The 21,541-nt window shown below is 40.2% G+C and overlaps 1 protein-coding gene across 3 annotated transcripts in view; it reads right to left on the minus strand.

The window, feature by feature from the left end:
• Positions 1-21,541, minus strand: part of Ssh2 (slingshot protein phosphatase 2) — a 239,868-nt gene that overhangs the window by 22,628 nt on the left and 195,699 nt on the right. For all 3 annotated transcript variants that reach the window (XM_075991586.1, XM_075991585.1, XM_075991587.1), the window contains 5 exons: positions 19,687-19,881; positions 15,303-15,396; positions 15,046-15,174; positions 9,242-9,288; positions 4,264-4,410 (listed from right to left, as the gene is read on the minus strand). In XM_075991586.1, the coding sequence (XP_075847701.1) occupies positions 4,264-4,410; positions 9,242-9,288; positions 15,046-15,174; positions 15,303-15,396; positions 19,687-19,881 (612 nt within the window). The remainder of the gene's footprint in view (positions 1-4,263; positions 4,411-9,241; positions 9,289-15,045; positions 15,175-15,302; positions 15,397-19,686; positions 19,882-21,541) is intronic.

Raw genomic sequence — 21,541 nt, forward strand, 5'->3', positions numbered from 1 at the left:
GGGGACACGAGCTACGCATGAGCGAGGGATTACCAGTGCAAGTGAGCTTGAGGTAACCTGCCCAAACATGTGAACAGATAAGTTACAAGAATGCAAAGTATGGAATAGAATAATTTCCCTTAATTTTAAAAACTGCATTTATTTATTTGAGTATGTGTGGGCGGGCAGGCATGTGAGTGTGGTGGTACTCATGTGGAGACCATAGGATGACTCGGAGGAGTCGGTTTTCTCAACTTCTACCTTATGTGTTCTGGGATTAAACTTAGGTCATCAGGCTTGGCAGCAAGCACTGAGCCATCTTGCTGGTTTTCACTATAGAGTTTTTATTAGACTACAGTTTGGAAGCCAATACACAGTGACTCAGATGAAAATCTAGATGTGTGCTCTACATTTTCCAGTTGAACTCCAACGACTTAAACATATCAAATTTTAGGCCCTGGCCTGTACGCATGGAATGTACTTAAACTTGGACAATTCCCACCAAAAGCAATCTACAGATTCTACTCAATATCCCAGCAAAATTCTTCAAAGACCTCAAAAGAACGGTACTCAACTTCATTTGGAAAAGCAAAAAACCCAGGATAGCCAAAACAACCCTGTACAATAAAAGAACTTCTGGAGGCATCACAATCCCTGACTTCAAATTCTACTACAGAGCTACAGTACTGAAAACAGCCTGGTATTGGCATAAGAACAGACAGGAGGGGGCTGGAGAGATGGCTCAGTGGTCAAGAGCACTGACTGCTCTTCCAGAGGTCCTGAGTTCAATTCCCAGCAACCACATGGTGGCTCACAGCCATCTACAATGAGACCTGGCACCCCCTTTTGGCTTGAGGGCACACATGGAAGGAATGCTGTACACATAATAAATAAATAAATATTAAAAAAAAAAGAACAGACAGGAGGACCAATGGATCTGAATAGAAGACCTGGATATCAATCCACACATCTTCGAACACCTGATTTTTAATAAAAAAGCAAAAATATCAAATGGAAAAAAGAAAGCATATTTAACAAGTGGTGCTGGCATAAATGGATATCAACATGTAGAAAAATGAGAATAAACCCATATCTATCACCATGCACAAAACTCAAGTCCAGATGAATCAAAGATCTCAATATAAAGCCAGCCACACTGAACCTTATAGAAGAGAAAGTGGGAAGTACACTTGAATGCATCGGCACAGGGAACCACTTCCTAAATAGAACCCCAGCAGCACAGACACTGAGAGAGAAACAATTAATAAATGGACCTCCTGAAACTGAAAACCTTCTGTAAAGTAAAGGACATGGTCAACAAGACAAAATGGCAGCCTACCAAATGGGAAAAGATCTTCACTAACCCCACATTAGACAGAGGTCTGATCTTCAAAATATATAAAGAACTCAAGAAATTGGACACCAAAAGAACACACAATCCAATAAAAAAAATGAAGTACAGACCTAAACAGAGAACTCTCAACAGAGGAATCTAAAATGGCTAAAAGACACTTAAGGAAATGTTCAACATTCTTAGTCATCAGAGAAATGCAAATCAAAACAACTCTGAGATTTCATCTTACACCTGTAAGAATGGCCAAGATCAAAAACACTGATGATAACTTATGCTGGAGAGGTAGTGGGGAAAAGGGAACACTTCTGCATTGCTGGTGAGAATGCAAGCTGGTACAACCCCTTTGGATTTCAGCGTGGCGATTTCTCAGAAAATTAGGAAACAACCTTCCTCAAGACCCAGTAATACCACGTTTGGGTATATATCCAAAGGACGCTCAATGGTGCCACAAGGACATGTGCTCAACTGTGTTCATATTAGCTTTGTTTGTAATAGCCAGAACCTGGAAACAACCTAAATGCCCCTCTATTGAAGAAAGGATAAGCAAACTGTGGTACATTTACACAATGGAATACTACACAATAGAAAAAAAATGACAGCTTGAATTTTGCAGGAAAATGGATGGAGCTAGAAAACATCATTTTGAGTGAGGTAACCCAGACCCAGAAAGACAATTATCACATGTACTCACTCATAGGTGTTTTTTAAGCATAAAGCAAAGAAAGCCAGCCTACAAACTACAATCCCAGAGAACTTAGACAACAATGCGGACACTAAGAGAGACTTACATAGATCTAATCTACATGGGAAGTAGAAAGTAGAAAAAGACAAGATCTCCTGAGTAAACTGGGAGCATGGGCACCTTGGGGGAGGGTTAAAGTGGGGAGAGGAGTGGCAGGGAGGGGAGCAGAGAAAAATGTAGAGCTCAATAAATATCAATTAAAAAACAAAACAACAATAACAACAACAACAACAACAAAACTCTTACAATTCCCTATGAAAGCACCTCTTTGTGTATCCCTGGCTGTGCTGGAACTCACTCTGTAGACCAGGCTGTCCTTGAACTCAAGAGGCTGGCCTACCTCTGCATAACAAGTGTTGGAAATAAAGGTATGTGCTACCATACCCAGCTTCTTTGGAATTTTTCAACTAGGCTTCTTAAGTGTACAGCTTCTAACTTATTTAAGAAGGCTCTAAGTTAGTTTTCATTGAACCCACACTTCAATTTCACCCCTTAATCCCTGTATAGGATGGTCTAGATTAGGTCTGGAATCATCACAGTAGGAGTAGGGCCTTGTAGAAAGCGATACAGGAGGAGGAGTTCCCTCTCAGACTGAGCCAAACCTGAGAAATTTATGAACAACTGAATCCATTTATAACCTTGGTGCTTGTGATAGCTATTTTGTTTGTCAATTTGGCTACACCTGGAATTATCAAAATTTAAAAATTGCTGAGCACAGCTATGAGAGATTTTTGCTTAATTAAATCATTTGAAGTGGGATGATTCACTTCTAATCTGGATCTTTGAAATGGGAAGTGTAAGGATGAAGCTTTTAAACTCCTGGAATAGGCTTTCCACTTTGCCAGCCCTACAGTCCTGTTACTGAAGTCTCTCCTGAGAGTTTGCAGAATATTTGAAAGCCCATTGTGTGAACTATTTTACAAAATTAAGGAGACAAATGGCATTTAATTATTCTGATCCAGCAATTATGAGAGGTGATGGATTTCGTGACTGTCCTGTCTATGAAGACTGTTAAGGGAAGTGTAGAGTGATTTCTGATGGAAGTTAATAAAAAGAGGTGTTTCTCATCTGCTAAAGATGGTTTGAATGCTGTCCTTTCTCAAGAGGAATGTGGCCAAGTAGCTCACTTATGATTCATTCTTCCTAGTGAAAGGATGATTAAAATTGGGAAAGGAAGCTCTCAGAGCTTTAGGAGTCAATTGATTTGAAGATGACAACAACAAAATGCAAGAGAAAAACCTTACCATTTAGAGTATCTACAGTAAAGCCTATAACTGGGAAGATTTCCAAAGCTTACTGTCTCTTTCCTTGTATTCAAAATGGCCTGGTATTTTATGTGTTCACAGTAGTTTTCGCTATACAACTTAAAAATATCTCCAGTGCCAATTTAAAAATTTAATTCAGAGCCAGCCATGGTGGATAGTGTATGCTTCTGATTTTAGCACTTGGGAAGCAAAAGCAGGTAGATTTCTGTGAGTTCGAGGCCAGCCTGGTCTTCTTAGAGTTCCAGTCCATTTAGGACTACACAATGAGATCTTGTCTCAGAAATTTTTTTCACCTACCTACCTACCTACCTACCTACCTTGGTTTTTTTGAGGCAGGGTTTCTCTGTAGCTTTGGATCCTGTCCTGGAAACTAGCTCTTGTAGACCAGACTGGTCTTGAATTCCCAGAGATCTGTCTGCCTATGCCTCCTGAGTGCTGGGATTAAAGGTGTGCGCCACCACCGCCCAGTTTTATTTATTTTTCCTTTAAGATTTCTTTAATATATGTGTGTGTGTGTGTATGTGTGCTTGTATGTGTGTTCTAGCTGCATGTACAAAGAGGGCATCAGATGTCATTATAGATGGTTGTTACCCAACAGGTGGGTGCTGGGAATTGAACTCAGGTCTTCTGGAGGAGCAGCCAGTTCTCTTAATCACTGAGCCATCTTTCCAGCCCCTCATTTTTATTTCTTTAGCTGCAGCATCATTCCACTTTCTTTAATTTTATGTGTAGTGGAAAACGGGGCAATATGAGGTTATCTTATTCTAAGGGATTTCATTTTCTTTTGTCTAGGATTATAAAAACTCAATGCCTTTTCTACATCTTTTTCTCTAAGTACTATCAGTAAATTATCTCAGTCACTTATCCCTAACCATGTTCAAACCATGAAGAGGGATCAGAATGTTGTGTGGGACAATACTCACTTTGCTTTAGAGATGAACTTGTAAGTGTCATTCCAGTAAGCCAGGAGATCCGTCGCCTCTTCATCATATACGCGGATGTTATGATACTCAAAGACTCCGGGGAAGAAATTGTCTATCTCTCGAGTGACATTTAAGATGTACCGCACCCTGTGAAGAAACCAAAGCAGGGCGTGTATTCTGTTTCTCAAGCTAAAATGAATTCCCAGCACCATATCTGCAAGTTCAATACCTAAATTCCATTTCACCTTATGTATGGTTACACATTCTCATCTTTGATACTATTTTGGAAAGAGTACCCATCCATATCTATATTAACTAAAAATCAACAACCTAACACCCACCACAACCTAGCAATTTCTGTTGCTAAAATTACAAACAGTAAAATTTTATTTGGAAGCTGTTTGTATATATATAAAACCAGATGACTGATAAACTCCAAGAAAGAAAGAGAAAAGGAAAATTTTCTTATTTTTCTGAATGCCAGATTGTTAGGCAAGAAACTGAGTGTCCATGGAAAGCTGGACCTAAAGCTCCCTCCAGTCTATCTGGCTACACTCCGGCCAAGTGCTCTCACATGTGGAGCTGCTAGCAGGACAGGGTTCTATATTAACGTTTCCACCATTTCTCTCCCTGCACTACCTTAACCAATGTGTGGGCTTCACTGACCCAAGGCTCTTCTTTTCTTCACTGTTGTATAGAATTAAACATCACTGGAGTTTACTCCAGCGAAACAGGCTCAGCTCTTTCTACAAAACTGTTTCCTTCAAATAACCACATGTGGGGCTCCACAAACGAAAGAAGAAGAAGGAGGAGGAGGAAGAGAAGGAGGAGGAGGAAGAAGAAGGAAGAGGAGAAGGAGGAGGAGGAGGAAGAAGAAGGAAGAGGAGAAGGAGGAGGAGGAAGAAGAAGAAAGAAGAAAAAGAAGAACAAGAAGGAAGAAGAACAAGAAGGAAGAACAAGAAGGAAGAAGAAGAAGAAGAAGAAGAAGAAGAAGAAGAAGAAGAAGAAGAAGAAGAAGAAGAAGAAGAAGAAGAAGAAGAAGAAGAAGAAGAAGAAGAAGAAAAGACTACAGGAAGAGATATAATCATTCTGTGGCCATGACCAAAAAGGATAAAATTTCTGAGACATGAACTGAATTCGTTTTAATGTAGCACTAAAACCTACTAATAAACATGATTTCTTTTTTAAATTTAAAAAGTGGAGCACACCGTAGGAACGTGAAATGGTGCGACTGCTGTGGAAAATAGCTTAGCAGTCACCAACAGGGCTAAATAGAGTTACCCAGCCCCACTCAACGACTTGCATACAGGCGGTCACAGCACTACCATTCTTGACAGTCAAAAGTGGCTGCTAGTTGATGACATTAGTGACTTCTAGAGATAGGGAAGAAGATGATCTCGTTCTGTTTTGAAAAAAATATTCTTAATTAACTAGGTAGTTTGCGTAACTCAGAAACATTTACCAAAACCCACAAAATTGTGCATTTTAACTGTTAACTATATTGCATATAAATTACATTCAATAAAACAATTAGAAGAAAAAGCAAGAACACTTTTTTATTTTTTCTGAGATGAGATCTCTATGTGTAGCCTGGGCTTCCCTGCAACTCTATATAGACCAGGCTGGCCACAAATTAAGATGTGAGTCACCATGCCTGGCTCACTGATCTTAAAATAAAAATGAGGGATTGGAGAGATGGTTCAGCGGTTTTAGAGGGCTTGCTGCTTGCTCTTTAGATGACCCAAGCTCAGTTCTCAGTACCCATGTGGAGAAGTTCACAACTTCCTAGCGCCAGTGGGTTAGATGCTCTCTTCTGCCTCCTCACAAAACCCAATCAATCTCCTACTTCTAATCCTACACTTCAGTAATGGATTATGGCATCATCTCTATAGAGACAGGACAAAACTTCCTAATTCTTTTCATTCCAGAATTGAAAATTCCCACTGCCAACTGGTACTTAACTCCTTAATGTTTCTTTGCTTTATCAGAAATTCTGTGACTTTATGTGGAGTAACTCTTAGAGTTAGTTTCTAGAGTCAGTAGATTCTCTGGAAATGATCTTACTATTAAAATTGCCTTTTTGAGCCGGGCAGTGGCACATACCTTTATTCCCAGCACTTGGGAGGCAGAGGTAGGCAGATATCTGAATTCAAGGCCAGCCTGGTCTACAGAGTAAGTTCCAGGACAACCAGGACTACACAGAGAAACCCTGTCTTGGAAAACAAAAAACAAACAAAAAAATTACACTTTGAAATACCATAAATCGCTGGGCGATGGTGGTGCACGCCTTTAATCCCAGCACTAGGGAGGCAGAGGCAGGTGGATCTCTGTGAGTTCGAGACCAGCCTGGTCTACAGAGCTAGTTCCAGGATAGGCTCCAAAGCCACAGAGAAACCCTGTCTTGAAAAAAAAAAAAGAAATACCATAAATCACTGGCAGGAAACAGTACATATAGTTTTGTGACACACTAAAGTTTAAGACCCATTAAATTTAAGAAATAAGTCCCAAGTAGATGTCTGTCCATCCAATCATTCTGTTTTAAAGACAGCTAGAGTCAGGAGCACTTTGCAGTTTAGCCCTGTAGGAGTGAATGATGGTTGTCACTTGACAGCAGGGTGAGTATGGATAACTACATACTGTACACTTCAAAAAGCAAAAAGAAAAGATTTTAAAGGTTTTCACCATAAAGAATTGATAAATGGGGCTGGAGAGATGGCTCAGCGGTTAAGAGCATTGCCTGCTCTTCCAAAGGTCCTGAGTTCAATTCCCAGCAACCACATGTGGCTCACAACCATCTGAAATGAGATCTGATGCCCTCTTCTGGCTGCAGGCAGACACACAGACAGAATATTGTATACATAATAAATAAATAAATATTTAAAAAAAAAAGAATTGATAAATGGGGGTGGAAGAGATGGTTTAACAGTTAAGAGCACAGGGTGCTTTTCCAGAGGACTCAGGTTTGATTCCCAGCACAGCAGCTCAGAACCATCTGTAACTTCATTTCTAGGGCATCTGATGTCCCCTTCTGGTCTCCAGGGCATCAAGCATGCAGCGATACACAGACATACATGCAGGCAAAATACCCATACACATAAAAAACAAAGTAAAACTTATTAAAAAAACTGAAAAATGTTTCAGATGACAAAGTTGGTTTAAAAACATTAAATATATGTTCTTGAATATAAAATGGTACACATTAATGTACAAAATTTTAGTATTTTATAAATTATTTTAATAAAAGCGGCATATGAGACAGAGATTCTCATCCCCAGCTAGTATTATATAGCCTATTGTATGCATATTCAATGTGGTTACAATGTATTTCATATTACATATCATATCTAAATTTTCTACAACGATAGAGCTTTTAAACTTTACAGAATTATTGCTAGCTGTCAAAAACTGTGTTCCACTCTCAAGGAAGTTTAAATGAACGTTTGCAGATAAAGCAGAGTCAGTGCTGGTTTTTTTTTTGGGGGGGGGCGGGGTTTTGAGACAGGGTTTCTCTGTAGCTTTGGAGCCTGTCCTGGAACTATCTTTTGTAGACCAGACTGGCCTTGAACTCACAAGAGGTCCGCCTGCCTCTGCCTCCCCAGTGCTGGGATAAAGGGGTGCGCCACCGTCTGCCCAGCTGATTAGGTTTTTTGGGAGAGGTTGGTCAGTGCTGTTTTTTTTTTAAGTCCAAACAGGGCCTTGTCCAGAAACCTATCAGTGAACAACAACAATTTAATTTTTAAAAATCTATCTATCTATCTATCTATCTATCTATCTATCTATCTATCTATCTATCATCTATCTATCTATCTATCTATCTATCTATCTACCTACCTACCTACCTACCTACCTATCACCTATTTATTCTTTTGTGTTTCTAGACAGGGTTCCTGTGTAGTCCTGTTATCCTAGAACTCTCTGTAGACCAGGTTGACCTCAAACTCACAGAGATTTGCCTGCCTCTGCTTACTGAGTGCTGGGACAAAAGGTGTGTGCCAACACTGCCTGGCAAATTTGTCTAGTATTAAGAGGGCAAATGAAAGACACAGGATGAAAGTTGAGGTCTTTGAATTCTCAGCCCAGCTTATTAGCTGATTTCCTCCCTTCATCTGTCATTGGGCAAATGGCAGTTCTCACATGTGTATGAGTTTTTTTAACATTCATTTACACTGAATATCATCTTAGTGTGAAGCTTTGAGCTAGGATGATATAAATTCGAAAGATGACAATATAGTCTCTAACTTAAAAAGCTCCAGATCAATCCTTACCTATTAAAACTTTCCAAGTTATATTTATTTTTATATCTTCAACTAAGCAACTAGATTTTCTTTTTAAGATTTATTTTTATTATGTATACAGTGTTCTGTCTGCATGTATATCTGTAGGCCAGAAGAGGGCACCAGATCTCATTACGGATGGTTATGAGCAATCATGTGGTTGCTGGGAATTGAACTCAGGACCTCTGGAAGAGCAGTCAGTACTCTTAACTGCTAAGCCATCTCTCCAGCCCTGCAACTAGATTTTGATGCCTGGGATTTTTCTTTTTTGGTTCATTTTAGCAATTATAAAATACCTTTCATGTCAGGAGAGAGGAAAGTGGGGAGTGTGCATGGCACCCATCAGTAAGTACCCCAGACTCTCAGTCTATCATGGCAATTCTCTTCCTCCTCTGACAGAGGCAAGCCCTATCCCTTAACTACATTCTTAGCAACTATATTTGTTTTTTAAGGAGTACCAAACACTTGGGAATTTGTTTTTCAAAGCCATTCCATCAGTACAATTGATCTTTCTTGGAAGGGAAGGGGATCAAATGGTTGAGAGAATAACTGCTTTGATTTTTTTTCTAAGATTATAGCTGAGAATTGAAAGCAACTCTAAGGATTAAAGTTTACCCATCGATATTTTTTTGACAGGAAAACATAAAGACTAAAACAGGGACTTCTGCCATACAGAGGAGTAGGCAATTGCTCTGTGTGCTCACCCTCGGTTCTGTAAATCCTCTAAGTTCGAGGCATTCCATTCTGAGCCCTATGGAGCCAAAAAGACAAGGTTAGTGAGCATTATCAAGTCAACTAAACAGGGTATTTGGAAAGGAGCCCTGCGGGGAAACAGTTTCTGAAAAGTGACTCAACAACATGTACTTAATGCCTCTAAATCCCAGGGTCTTCATGTTATCACACCTAGTTTTATTAATGATAGTGCAAAAATGACCACTCCCCCAGGATGTTCACATGAGAATAGACAAGTGCCACAGTATGTATGTGGGGGTCAAATTCAGATTGTCAGCTTGGGGGCAAGTGTCTTCATCCAATGGAGCCGTCTTGCTGACCCAATGATCGTGAACTTCAAAGCCTACAATTTTCATCTCCTATGCATGGGATTACAAGGGTATACCAGTATACCCAGTTTATAAGGTGCTGGGGACTGAGACCAGTGCTGTGTTCAGGCTAGGCAAGTACATTGCCAACTGAGGTACATCTCTAGCCCTATTTGTATTTTTTTTCTGAGACAGGGTTTTTCTGGTTGTTCTGGACCTCACTCTGTAGACCAGGCTAGCCTCGAACTCACAGAGATCCACCTGTCTCTGACTTCTGAGTGCTGGGATTAAAGGCGTGTGCCACCACCACCTGGCCCTATTTGCTTTTTAAATTATATTTTATTACGTGCGTGTACACCAAACTATGTTGGTGTGGGTGCACTCATGCCATGGGGGTTAGAGGAAAATCCGAAAGAGCCTTTTCTCTCCCTCTACCATGTGGGTTTTAGTGACTGACCTCAGGTCATCAGGTCTGGGGGCAAGTGCCTTTATGTGATGTACCATCTTGTACCATGCACATGCTTCCAGTACACTCTCTGTACCACCACAAGGATAACGGCCTGGGGCTGCATTTCTATTTGAAAACACTTCTAGAAAGGATCTGTAATGTCAAATCTTGGAAAAGATAGTCAGTTTATTCATAAGCAAAATTATGGTGTCCAATACTCTCATGTTTCCCTTGCTAAGCTAAAAAACCTTGCTTTCCTACAAATGGTCTCTCTTCACAGTAGGCTTTTCTCAGTCAAATCAGACAGCCTCCAGGACAGCTGCTGATACTAAAATCTGGCTGGGCAAATGCTTCCTCCAGTTCAGAGCAATTGCACAATCTTATGAGGACTTAGATGAATCCTTTTTCCTAATAACTTGGCTTTCCACCAATCAATCTTTCCTTCCCACTGCAGATTTCTTTAAACTATGTTCTAAACATTCCTTCTCCATATCAGCTGATAGCGCCCTGAGTAAACAAACCTCTGTGTAGCATAATGCAGAGCTGAGCATTCTTGCGGAAGGAGGGGGAACTGCTGCCTCTCCTCTCACAATCTGCTTGAGTTCCAGGCATGGCAACTATGCATGAAATGAGATGACTTTGAGAAAGTAACACTGCAACTTGAAACTAGGCTAAATCTCTTTTCCTGTGTCAACTGCTGGGAAAGGGTAGACTCCCTGGAGAGGAGGAAGGGGTTTGGACACAGGACCTGTGGTACACGACCAAGGGGAACCACCAAAACAAATAAAAAATGTTTAGGTAATATCTGCAAGCATTTATTTTGCATTTTGAATCAAGAGGTAAATTTTATAATTTTTCTATTTGGAACTTATTTTCTTAAATAAGAAAATCATTCACATCTTTAAACCCAACACTCAGGAAGCAGAGGAAGGAGGACCTCTGAGTTTGAGGCCAGACTGGTCTATAGAGTTTTACAACAGCTGGGGCTACACAGAGAAACCCTGTCGAAATAAAATGAAAAACAGAACAAAAACCACATTTACAAAGAGTAAGAACTTTCATCCTCTAATAGTAGACACATGCCATAAATATGTCCAAATTCATACAGTGTACATTCTATGTAATCTATGGACTCAGCTGATAATGATGTGCTAATCAATGCAGATTCATTAACTCTAACAAATGTACCCCTTATTTGTTTGTTTGTTTGTTTGATTGATTGATTGAGACACGGTTTCTGTGTAGCCTTAGCTCTCCTGGAACTTGCTCCATAGACCAGACTAGGCTTGAACTCCCAGAGTCCACCTGACTCCTGTCTAGAATTAAAGGTGTGCACCAGCACACCCAGTCCAAATGGACCACTCTTGACAGGGTATGCTGATTATGTGGCAGGCTATACATTCACGGCAGCTGAGGGTACATGGGAAAATTTTAATCTTCTGCTTAATTTTCCTATGAATCTAAAACATCTCTAAAATTAAAATCCACATACTAGAAGTATTATGTAGATATATGTAGTACTAAAATAAAAATATGACTAGGAAACAATAACAAAAGACAACAATGAAACCTTCTTGGGTAATGATTAAAAGTGATTTATTATTTTCTAAAATTGAAAAAAATTCTACAATGAACTTTAAGCATATTACTTCTTTTTTTTTTTTCTTTTTTGATACAGGGTTTCTCTGTAGCTTTAGAGCCTGTCCTGGAACTAGCTCTTGTAGACCAGGCTGGCCTCGAGCTCATGCAGATCTGCCTGTCTCTGCCTCATGAGTGCTGTGATTAAAGGCGTGTGCCACCACCACCCGGCAAGCATCTTACTTCTTATGTGTATTAATGTGCTGCCTCTAGCGCATGTGTGCTCCACCTGTGTGTCTGGCGACCTTAGAAGTCAGAAAAGGGCTTCAGATGTCCTGGAACTGGAGTTCTGGATGGTTGTGATAACCAAGTCAGTGCTTGGACTATATAATTCAGATTAACCTTGGCTTCTGCAGTACTGGGATTACAGACATGAACTACTGTGCCTAGAGAACATAAATTATCTTTGTAATAAGAAAAAACTCAAGAAAGAATTATGAACTCCTAAGAGGAATCTGTTGGTGGAAATACTCAAACACATTTGTGGTGATTAGGGAAACACAATTTTGGGGAAATTAGACTGTTTTCAGTATTATTAAAAATTGCTTATATACCATAAAATAAACCAGTTGAAGAAAGGGTAAAGAGGAGGCAGCTCTGAATTCTAGATGGAAGCGAGTGACGGTAGAGACATAGGAAGCATGCCTGCCTGGAACAAGACAGGTTGGCAGTCAGAAAATGGCTATATTGGATATTTATCATGTCTGTATCTATCTATGTATTTAATTATTTATTTGAGACAGGATCTCACTACCTAGCTCCTGCTGGCCTAGAACACACTCTGTAGAGCAGGCTAGCCTCCATCTCTCCACCTGCCTCTGTCTCCTGAATGTTGGAATTGTAGGTGTGCACCATCATGTAGGCAACATGTCTGCATCCTTTGTGTGCATGGTGCTAGTGATCCAACTCTGGGCCCAGCACATAAGAGAAAAGTTCCACATTTTTAAAAAAGTTTTAAAATCCATATTTAGGGCTGGAAATGTGGTTCAGTGGTAGAGTCCTTGTCTACACAGGTATCTATATTTGATTTTCAGTATCAAAAAAACCAAACAAGCAATGCTTGATGGTAAAGTGACTTTAGTTTGCTCCTGACCCCCTAGTTTCTAGATCTCATGGTTCCCAGGCTGAATCCAAACTCTATGCAGCTGAGGATGACCCTGTCATGAGTACTAGAGTGTCACTACACCCAGCTTCCAAGGTGCTGGGGATCAAACCCAGGAGCATATGCACAACAGAGAGGCACTGTACCACTAGGGCTACATCTTTAGCCAGTTCTGGCCACTACCTAACATGAGCTCTTTTTGGCTACCAACATTTTTTTTCTTCACAAAAATTCAATCATACTTCATGGAGTCTGGGCAAAGAATATCTGAGTGAGTGGCTCCTAAGATTTCTACAGATAACACAAGAATTCCAACAAAGTTAGAGTAGGATATTTTTGAGACCTCGTGAAAATACACACTAGAGACAACAAATTCAGTCTCCTTACCCATAGAAAGGACACTACAATATACATCCAGAAATAGCAACACAGCCAGGTGGTGGTGGCACACACCTTTTATCCCTGCATTCAAGAGGCAAAGGCAGGAGGATCTCTGTGAGTCTGAGGTCAGCATGATTTAGAGTGAGTTCAAGGACAGCCAGGGATATGTGAGAGAAATCCTGTCTCACCCACACTCCCTGACAAAAAGTACCAGAAAAGAAGATCCCTGTCAGTTCACAGTTTTGCACAGTGATTTCACAGCTATGGGCCATATAAATCAAACTAGAGACAAATATACTCTAAAATTTCAAACTTCCAATGGTATCAAGTCTGACTGCATGGTAAAATAAACTCTTATGAATGTTCAGTGTGAGGTAATGCATTTAGTCAGTTTCTGTGTGCTGTGGGATGCTCTTTCTATATGTTGTGAATATGTTTTGCTCTCATTGGTTGATAAATAAAGCTCCTTTGTCTTATAGCAAGGCAGAATAGAGCCAGGTGGGAAATTCAAGCAGAGATAGAGGAGAAGAAGGGTGGAGTCTAGGAGATGCCAGCCAGCTACCAAGGCTGACAAAAACAAGACATGTAAAAAGTGAGGTAACAAGCCACAAACCACATGGCAAAATGTAGATAAAAATATGGGTTAATTTATATGTAAGAGCTAGCTAATAATAAGCCTGAGCCATAAGTCAAGCAATATAAGTAATATTAAGCCTCTGAGCTGTTATTTGGGAATTGGCAGGTGGGAAAGAAACCTCCAATTACATCTGTATATCTGTCCTCTTCTATCTGTATTCCTGGCTTCTAACCAGTTCAGTTCACGTATGTGCTTATCAGAAAATGGAAACACTACATTTCTGGTGTAGAGGGTACTAGCCCCTCTATAAGGATAAGAAGCTTCCGTAATGTAAATTTGGCCAAAATGTACAAAAAGTAGAAACAAAATGATGTCTTAGCATCCTTCTTTGCTTTGATGTAGTCTTGTTAATCTTGTTCCTACTACCATGTACACATGAAACTAGAATTATTCGACCTTAGAGGCTTCCTATCTAGTCTCTCTGTATCTTCCTTGAGGCTATTACAGGTGACTGAATGTTTGGGAACTATGAAGAAAAATTTTTAGTCATTGACATTTTGGTAATAATGAAAAGTACTTTGGAGGCCTCAAAATGCTGTGACATAGTTTCATTATGTTTAAAGGTTGAGGGCTGAGGATGTTGTTCAATGGTAGAGCACATGCTTAACATGTGCAAGGATCAGACTTTGATCTTTAGGGCCCCAGAAAACAACTAAGCAAATAAAGTTCTGTTATAAGTAGTACCATCTGCTTAGATGAAATACGCCAGGTTTTCATCTAATTATTGCCACTATACTCAGTTTTAATCCACATAAAAATCTACTGAAAGAGGAACTGGGAAGAAATAAACGGCAGTAAGCCATTATGTAACATTTCCAGCATACAACACATGCAATTAATCTTAAAAAGCACAGATAATATTAGCAGTGCTAGTAAAATAATGTGGCAAAAATATTAGAAAGCAATGAGGCTTGAGTAATATTGCCTATCCTTTTAATTCAGTTACAATAAACCTTTTTTAGATTTATTTCAAGTGTATGAGTTTTTGGCCTGCATGCATGTGTGTGCACCAGGTAGATGCCTGGTGCCTGCAAAGGTCAGAAGGGGGCTTTGGATCCATAGGAACCAGAGTTATGGATGCTTTTGAGTCATCGTGTGAGTGCTGGGAACTGAACCCAGGTCCTCTGCAAGAACAGTAAGTGCCCTTAACCACTCAGCCATCTCTTTAGTCCAGTTACATTTTATTTAAATAGAGTAAACAACAATTGTCTTGAGTCCAAAGCTAGTTTCAAAATACCACTTAAAGTGGCTTTAAAACTTACCAGGAACACATGCTCAAATATCTGTGTGGGACTATCCATCTGACCAAGGATCACTATCATTTCATTATCTATGAATTCCTTGAATTCTCGCAAGTTGCACACCATCTGCATTTCCAACTCCGTGCGTATCTGAAACAGAGGCAACGTACCGTGTTAATCTCTGTAAAGTTCTTCTGTGTTTTCAATATCATTTTTAGCCCATTCCTATTGTTACTCTACTCCTAGCTTCAGAACAATGAAGACTCAATGTTGCTTACCTCTTTGGATGTGATATTTTCCAAATCCTTTTGCATCATAATCTCCCTTAATTTGGTTTTAATAAGCCTTTCTGTTCGTTCACGTTCAGTTGGTCTGAGGATAGACAAGTAGTGGTTTTTCTTAAACAAGAATTTAATTAAAACAATGAATTCACCATTTGATTATGTTTCCATATTACTTCTCTTATTCTCATATTTATATTGCAGAAGCATAGCAAATGAAAACTGTACCCAATTACACAGTGAGTTCCAGACCAATGTGGGTACTACATAATCAGACAATGTCTAAACCAAAACCAAAACCAAATTAACATCAAGAATACCTTCCTGCCAGGCAGTGATGGTGCACGCCTTTAATCCCAGCACTTGGGAAGCAGAGACAGGCAGATTTCAGTGAGTTCGAGGCCAGCCTAGTCTACAGAGTGAGTTCCAGGATAGCCACGGCTGTAACACAGAGAAATCCTGTCTTGAAAAAACAAAAACAAAAAAAACCCCAAACCCAAATCCAAAATTAAAAACAAAAAAAACCCCAAAACACCTTCCCAACCTAAACCAACCAAGAAACAAAACAAAACAACCCCATATAGAACATAATAAACATGTAAAAATTAACTCGAATGGGACCCATGTGTCTTTAAATACATCAAGAATATACAGATCTATAAAGCAGCAAAGACAAGCTGGGCATATCAAGTATCTTTCATGTCCCTATCAAGAACCCCTGGATAGCAACACCTGCTGAGCTAGAATACCAATCTGGGCAGGACACTGGTGTAACTCAATATGCCAGACCCTAGAATGTCATCTGCAGGACTGTGTGGTTTTCTAGTTTTTGGTCTCTTTAAAATTACTCAAGGTCAGGTGTGGTGGCACATGCCTTTAGTCCTAGCATGCTGAGTTAGAGGCCAGCCTGGTCTACAAAGTGATTTCCAGGACAGCCAGGGCTATACAGTGAGACCCTGTCTCAAAATAAATAATAACAAATCTACTCAGCCAGGCAGTAGTGGTGCACGCCCTTAATCCCAGCACTCGGGAGGCAGAGGCAGGTGGATCTCTATGAGTTTGAGGCCAGCCTGGCCTACGGCCTACAGAGCTAGTTCCAGGACAGCCAAGGCTACACAAAGAAACCCCATCTTGAAAAACTAACTACTCCCTCTACCCCTTCTTCCCCTCCAAAAGGAAAAGCATCAGTTCAGTGTAACTGGATGCTTCTCTCTAGTGGCATGGTTCATATTATGGAGAATTTGAGTGCTTTCTGCCCTATCTTTGCTCCTACCTACTCAAGAAAGGTATCTGCTTTGGATCTCCTTATTTGGATATGGACATGGCTTAAGCCTTCAGGCATCCTGCCTGTTCCTGCTGCTTGCAGCCTTATCACTGGCTGCAAAAATAGCCTCTGTAATCTCCAATTCTGTATGCTGCATCTCCACACACTTGGGGCACCACATTGCGCAGGTACTCAGCTTCTCATGAACTATGCAGAACACAGCTAATACCTGTGCTGTTCTGCTAAGGTGTTTGTCTTGAATAGGTTTTATTTTTCCCAGACACAGTAATGTGGGAGGAAATGCAGAATGACAGTCTTCTACTGAAAAGATGTATTGATCAAAACAGATTTTAGCACTTGTGTGCATGCATGGGTTTCCTGAGAAAAACTCAAAGCAGTTTTTCTTTGAGCCCTTCACATTCTGAGCTGGAGTAGTTCAGGAGCAGACAGACCTAGGTTTAATCACAGCCCTACTACTTACAGTTAATGTGTCCTTGAACAAGGTCCTTCCCTTTTCAGAGTCAGGCATAACATTAGATATACATTGGGGAACCACACAGTACAGGACCTTCTTGGATTACAAGAACAAACTGTTCACAACAGAATTCTATAAATGCATTTTGGCTCACATTTTTCCTATATTCTCACTATCCTTTTTTAGGCCTTTTAAGTTAAATTGGGTAGGAAGAGGGCACAGAAAAAGCATTTAGCATGCAAACATACTTTCCCCTCTTTGATATCACTGGAAAAAATGCAAAACACAGAGAAAACAAAAACTAAAAACCACTCTATCCAGATATAATCATGTCCTAGTTAGGGTTACTATTGCTTTGATGAAATACCATGAGCAACAGTGAGCTGCAGAGAAAAGGGCTTATTTGGCTTATACTTCCACATTGTAGTCTGTCATTGAAAGAAGTCAGGACAGGAACCCAAACAGCAGGAACCTGATGCAGAGGCCATGGAGGAGTGCTGCTTACTGGCCTGTTTCCCATGGTTTGCTCAGTCTGCTTTTTTATAGAACTCAGGACCACCATCAGGGACATAGCCCCTCCACCAATAGGCTGGGCCCTCACACATCAATCACTAATTAAGAAAATGCCCTACAGGTTTGCCTGTGGGCTCATCTTATGGAGGCATTTTCTCAATCGAGGTTCCATCCTCTCCAACAACTCTGTGTCAAGTTGACATAAAACTAGCCTGCACATCAGCTTCGATATTCTGGCCTACAGTTTCTATTTATTCGTTTTCTACAAAGATAAGGTAATAAATGTATCTTAAAACTAAGAACTAATGTTCAGTGAGTGTCTACTATCTGCCAGGATCTTTCACCCTTTTGGGGGGAGTTGTTTTTCCTTAGGGATGTAAAGCAATTCTTTCTACTGTGCTAGAGAGCCAAAATCTTCTCAAATCAAATCAAAATTAGGAAGGAAAAACAATAGTTTACTGATTTTAAGATATTTGTTATTTATTTTGAGATGTGGTTGGTGCAATGATATGCAGCACAAGGTTGGAGCATGGATCCCATGGTGTGTGTGTGGGACAAACATGCCATCACACGGAGGTTACAAGGGAAGGAAGGGAGAAGAGAGAGACAGAGACTGAGAGCTGCCTTCTCAGAGAAATGGCAGGGGGTGGGATGGGCAGAGCTAGTCTCTTAAAGGGACCTTTGTGTATAGACTAAGTAGTGACATAGCAGTCATAGAAACCCTGGGCTGGCCAGAGTACAGCCTGGGTTCATTCTGTCAGGTGACAGGGGCCAGCATAATGCCTGAATCCTAACAGTTGATCCTACTATTTGTAGTCCAGGCTGGCTTAGAACTTGAAACCCTCCTATCTCAGTCTACCAAGTGTGCGATGTGCTACTATCCCTGGCTGTGATGAATTTTCTTCTCTAAGTATGGTTTAGGATAAGCTTTTTTTGAGCTAGATGAAACAATAATTCCTCTGAAACCCACCAACCAGCTTTACAATATAAAATCATGAAGATCATTTCCATAGGTGTGTTTTTTTTGGTTACTAAGAGACCTTGAAAGAACTAGGCCTACTGGAAAGGCTCTGGAACCAACAACTCCCTGAGAAAAAAGATTGATGACGCTTTGACTGCTTCTTCAACTAAAATAAAACCACAACTCAGCAGAAATAAATTTAACCCAGTATTCTTTTCAATGGATTGGAAACATCTTTCTCTCCTTGTTCCTTTCTGAGACAGGGCCTCACTATGCACCTCTGCATGGCTGAGAATTCACTGTGTGGATCAGGCTAACCTTGGGCTCAAGGGATTCACTTGCTTCTGCTTCCTGAGTGCTGGGATTAAAGAATACAAACAGTTTCTATTGGTTACAACAGTAAATGAAAAAAGAGGACACATCACCTATTGCTCCTGGGGACTGTGTTTATAGGAGTGATTGCTACCCTTGGGAAGACACTTTAACTTCTCAGGTATGGCAAACATCCCTCCAAAAGCCTCCTGCTGTTAATTGTTATCAAATGCTCCTTTTCATAGTCATTTCTCTAAATTCAAATTTCAAATTAGTGGAATCTGAGTAATAGGTTGTTTTTTTTTTTTTTTGTGAGACATGTCATGTCCGTCTCCCCCCCACCCCCCAGCCCTGCCACTGGGTTTCTCTGTGTAGCCCTGGGTGTCCTGAAATTCTCTCTGTAGACCAGGCTGGCCTCAAACTCACAGAGATCCACCTGGCTCCGCCAAGTGCTGAGATTAAAGGTGTGTGCCACCACCTTGCTTTTAAATTTTTATTTTATGTGCATTGGTGTTTTGCCTGCATTATGTCTGTGTGGGGGTGTCTGATCCCCTGGAAAAGTAGTTAGACAGTTGTGAGCTGCCATGTTGGTGTTGGAATTGAATCCGGGAAGTAGCCAATGCTCTTAACCACTGAGCCATCTCTTAGATTTTTATAGCATTACATTCTTGATTACAGACACTCTGTTGTGCCCAGGAGTAAAATTCCTCAGGCCTTTGAAGGAAATAGAGGATCTTCATGTATGACAGAAGTGTAATCTACATTGTAACTATTGTCAATGGGGCAGGGTTAGTTCCTAAGGAATATGCTGCCTAGCACACAAGAGAGGGTCACAGTCCTTAGCAAGCCAACTTACATGTCTGTGAAGAGAGCCGGAGAGTCAGGTCGATGAGACTGCACATCCTGCATAGCATTCCACTCATTGACTGAGGACTGATCCGAGTTGATATGGCTCTCATAATAACTCACCCACGTGAGAAAAAGGCTTCCTGGATAGTAGTTATGCATTCTGGCCACTTCACAAGCCTTGTGCAAGCTCTGTAGTGCAGACCTGAAAGATAGGCTCAGAAATGAGCACTATAGAATTATGGGATACCAAAAGGATAAAATCTAGGTCTATCTCAAACTCCTCTAATTTTTTAATTCTACAGAGTATTATTCTCTGTAGAATTTTCTCCCTCCCTGGAAGTCAATATTCTGTGGTCTTGATGCATATTCAAGGCAGGGAGAGGGGACAAGAACTGACAACTAACTCCTCAGTGAAAAAAAAGTCTATGGCCTTATGACCTAATCCTTGGACTCATGTGACTGTGCCATTAGCAAACAAAAATCTCAACAATTAACTATTCAAAATTTGTTTCCCTTTGGCACAGAATCATGTGATAGCTTATTCTCTAGCATCCTCACAGGCTCCACAGAGATCTGATAGGCAGATGCCCCTAAAGCCATGAGTCTACATCCTTTGATGTCCAGGAAGTACTAACCTAATGGCATTTACCATTCTTGCTACCTTAGTCTCCTAGTTCTTTAAACCATTTATTCATTCACACGAGTTACTTTCTCAGAATAGCTTCTGGCTCTACTCTAAGACTAAATTAAACTTCTGACTCTGAGCTCAGAAACCCAAGAAGGGTAAACAAAACTAAAAACTACGTTTTTTTCTATTTACCTAAGCTAAAGCTAAAAACACTAGAAAGTAAACAAAGACAGAAAAAGAAATACTAGGAAGTAACTTACACAAGACAAGGATCATTCTACATTTTGTTTATTAGTCTATCTCCAGTGCTTAACAAGGCCTAGATCATAGCTGGAGCTCAAATAAATGTCATATTAGCTACAAACTAACATTTATTTTGTTTCTTATTCTGTAGCACTGTGAATAAGGACTCAGTGCCTCCTGTATGCTACAAGCAATATACAACTTGTTATGTTTTTGTTTTGGTTTTTTGAGACAGGGTCTCTCTACATAGCTCTGACTGTTCTGGAACTCAGTTTGTAGACCAGGCTGAACTCAAACTCAGAGATCTGCTTGCCTCTGCCTTTTGAGTGCTGAGATTAAAGGCAGGTGCCACCATGCCTGGCCAACTGTAGAACTTTTTCAAAATGAGCAAGGATTATTTTTCTTAGGAGGCAGGACAGATAAAAGATATTCTTAACAAAAAATATATAAGATCATTTAAAACAGCTTAGTAGTTAAAGGCACTGACAAGCAAGACTGAAAGCCTGAGTCTAATCTCCAGGATACACTTGGTGGAAGAAAGCACTATTGCCCCCATAATCTACCTCTGCCCCCATATGTTTGCTACCGTGGCATACAAACCCACTCACACACAAATAAATACTTTTTTTTATAAAAATGATAGGTGCTGGAATGTTGGCTCAGCAGTTAAAAATACTTGTTTTTGCAGAGGTCCCAAGTTCAATTTCCAACTCCAGTTCCAGGGGATCTTTCATCTTCTAACCTCCTGGGCACCAGGTACACATATGGTGCACAGACATGCATGCAGTCAAAACATTCATACACATAAAATAATTAAAAAAATAAATGTTATAAAGAAAAGTATATAAATGACTGGCTATATAATTCTCTTACACTTTCTTTTCCTTCAAGAGAAAAACATTAGTTTGTAGCTAACTCCCTGCAACACTGGGGTACAGATGAGCACTGCTGGTTTTAACATGGGCATTAGGGACCTGAATTCAGACCCTTA

Source organism: Microtus pennsylvanicus, chromosome 11, assembly GCF_037038515.1.
Source record: "Microtus pennsylvanicus isolate mMicPen1 chromosome 11, mMicPen1.hap1, whole genome shotgun sequence".
Taxonomy (NCBI): Eukaryota; Metazoa; Chordata; class Mammalia; order Rodentia; family Cricetidae; genus Microtus; species Microtus pennsylvanicus.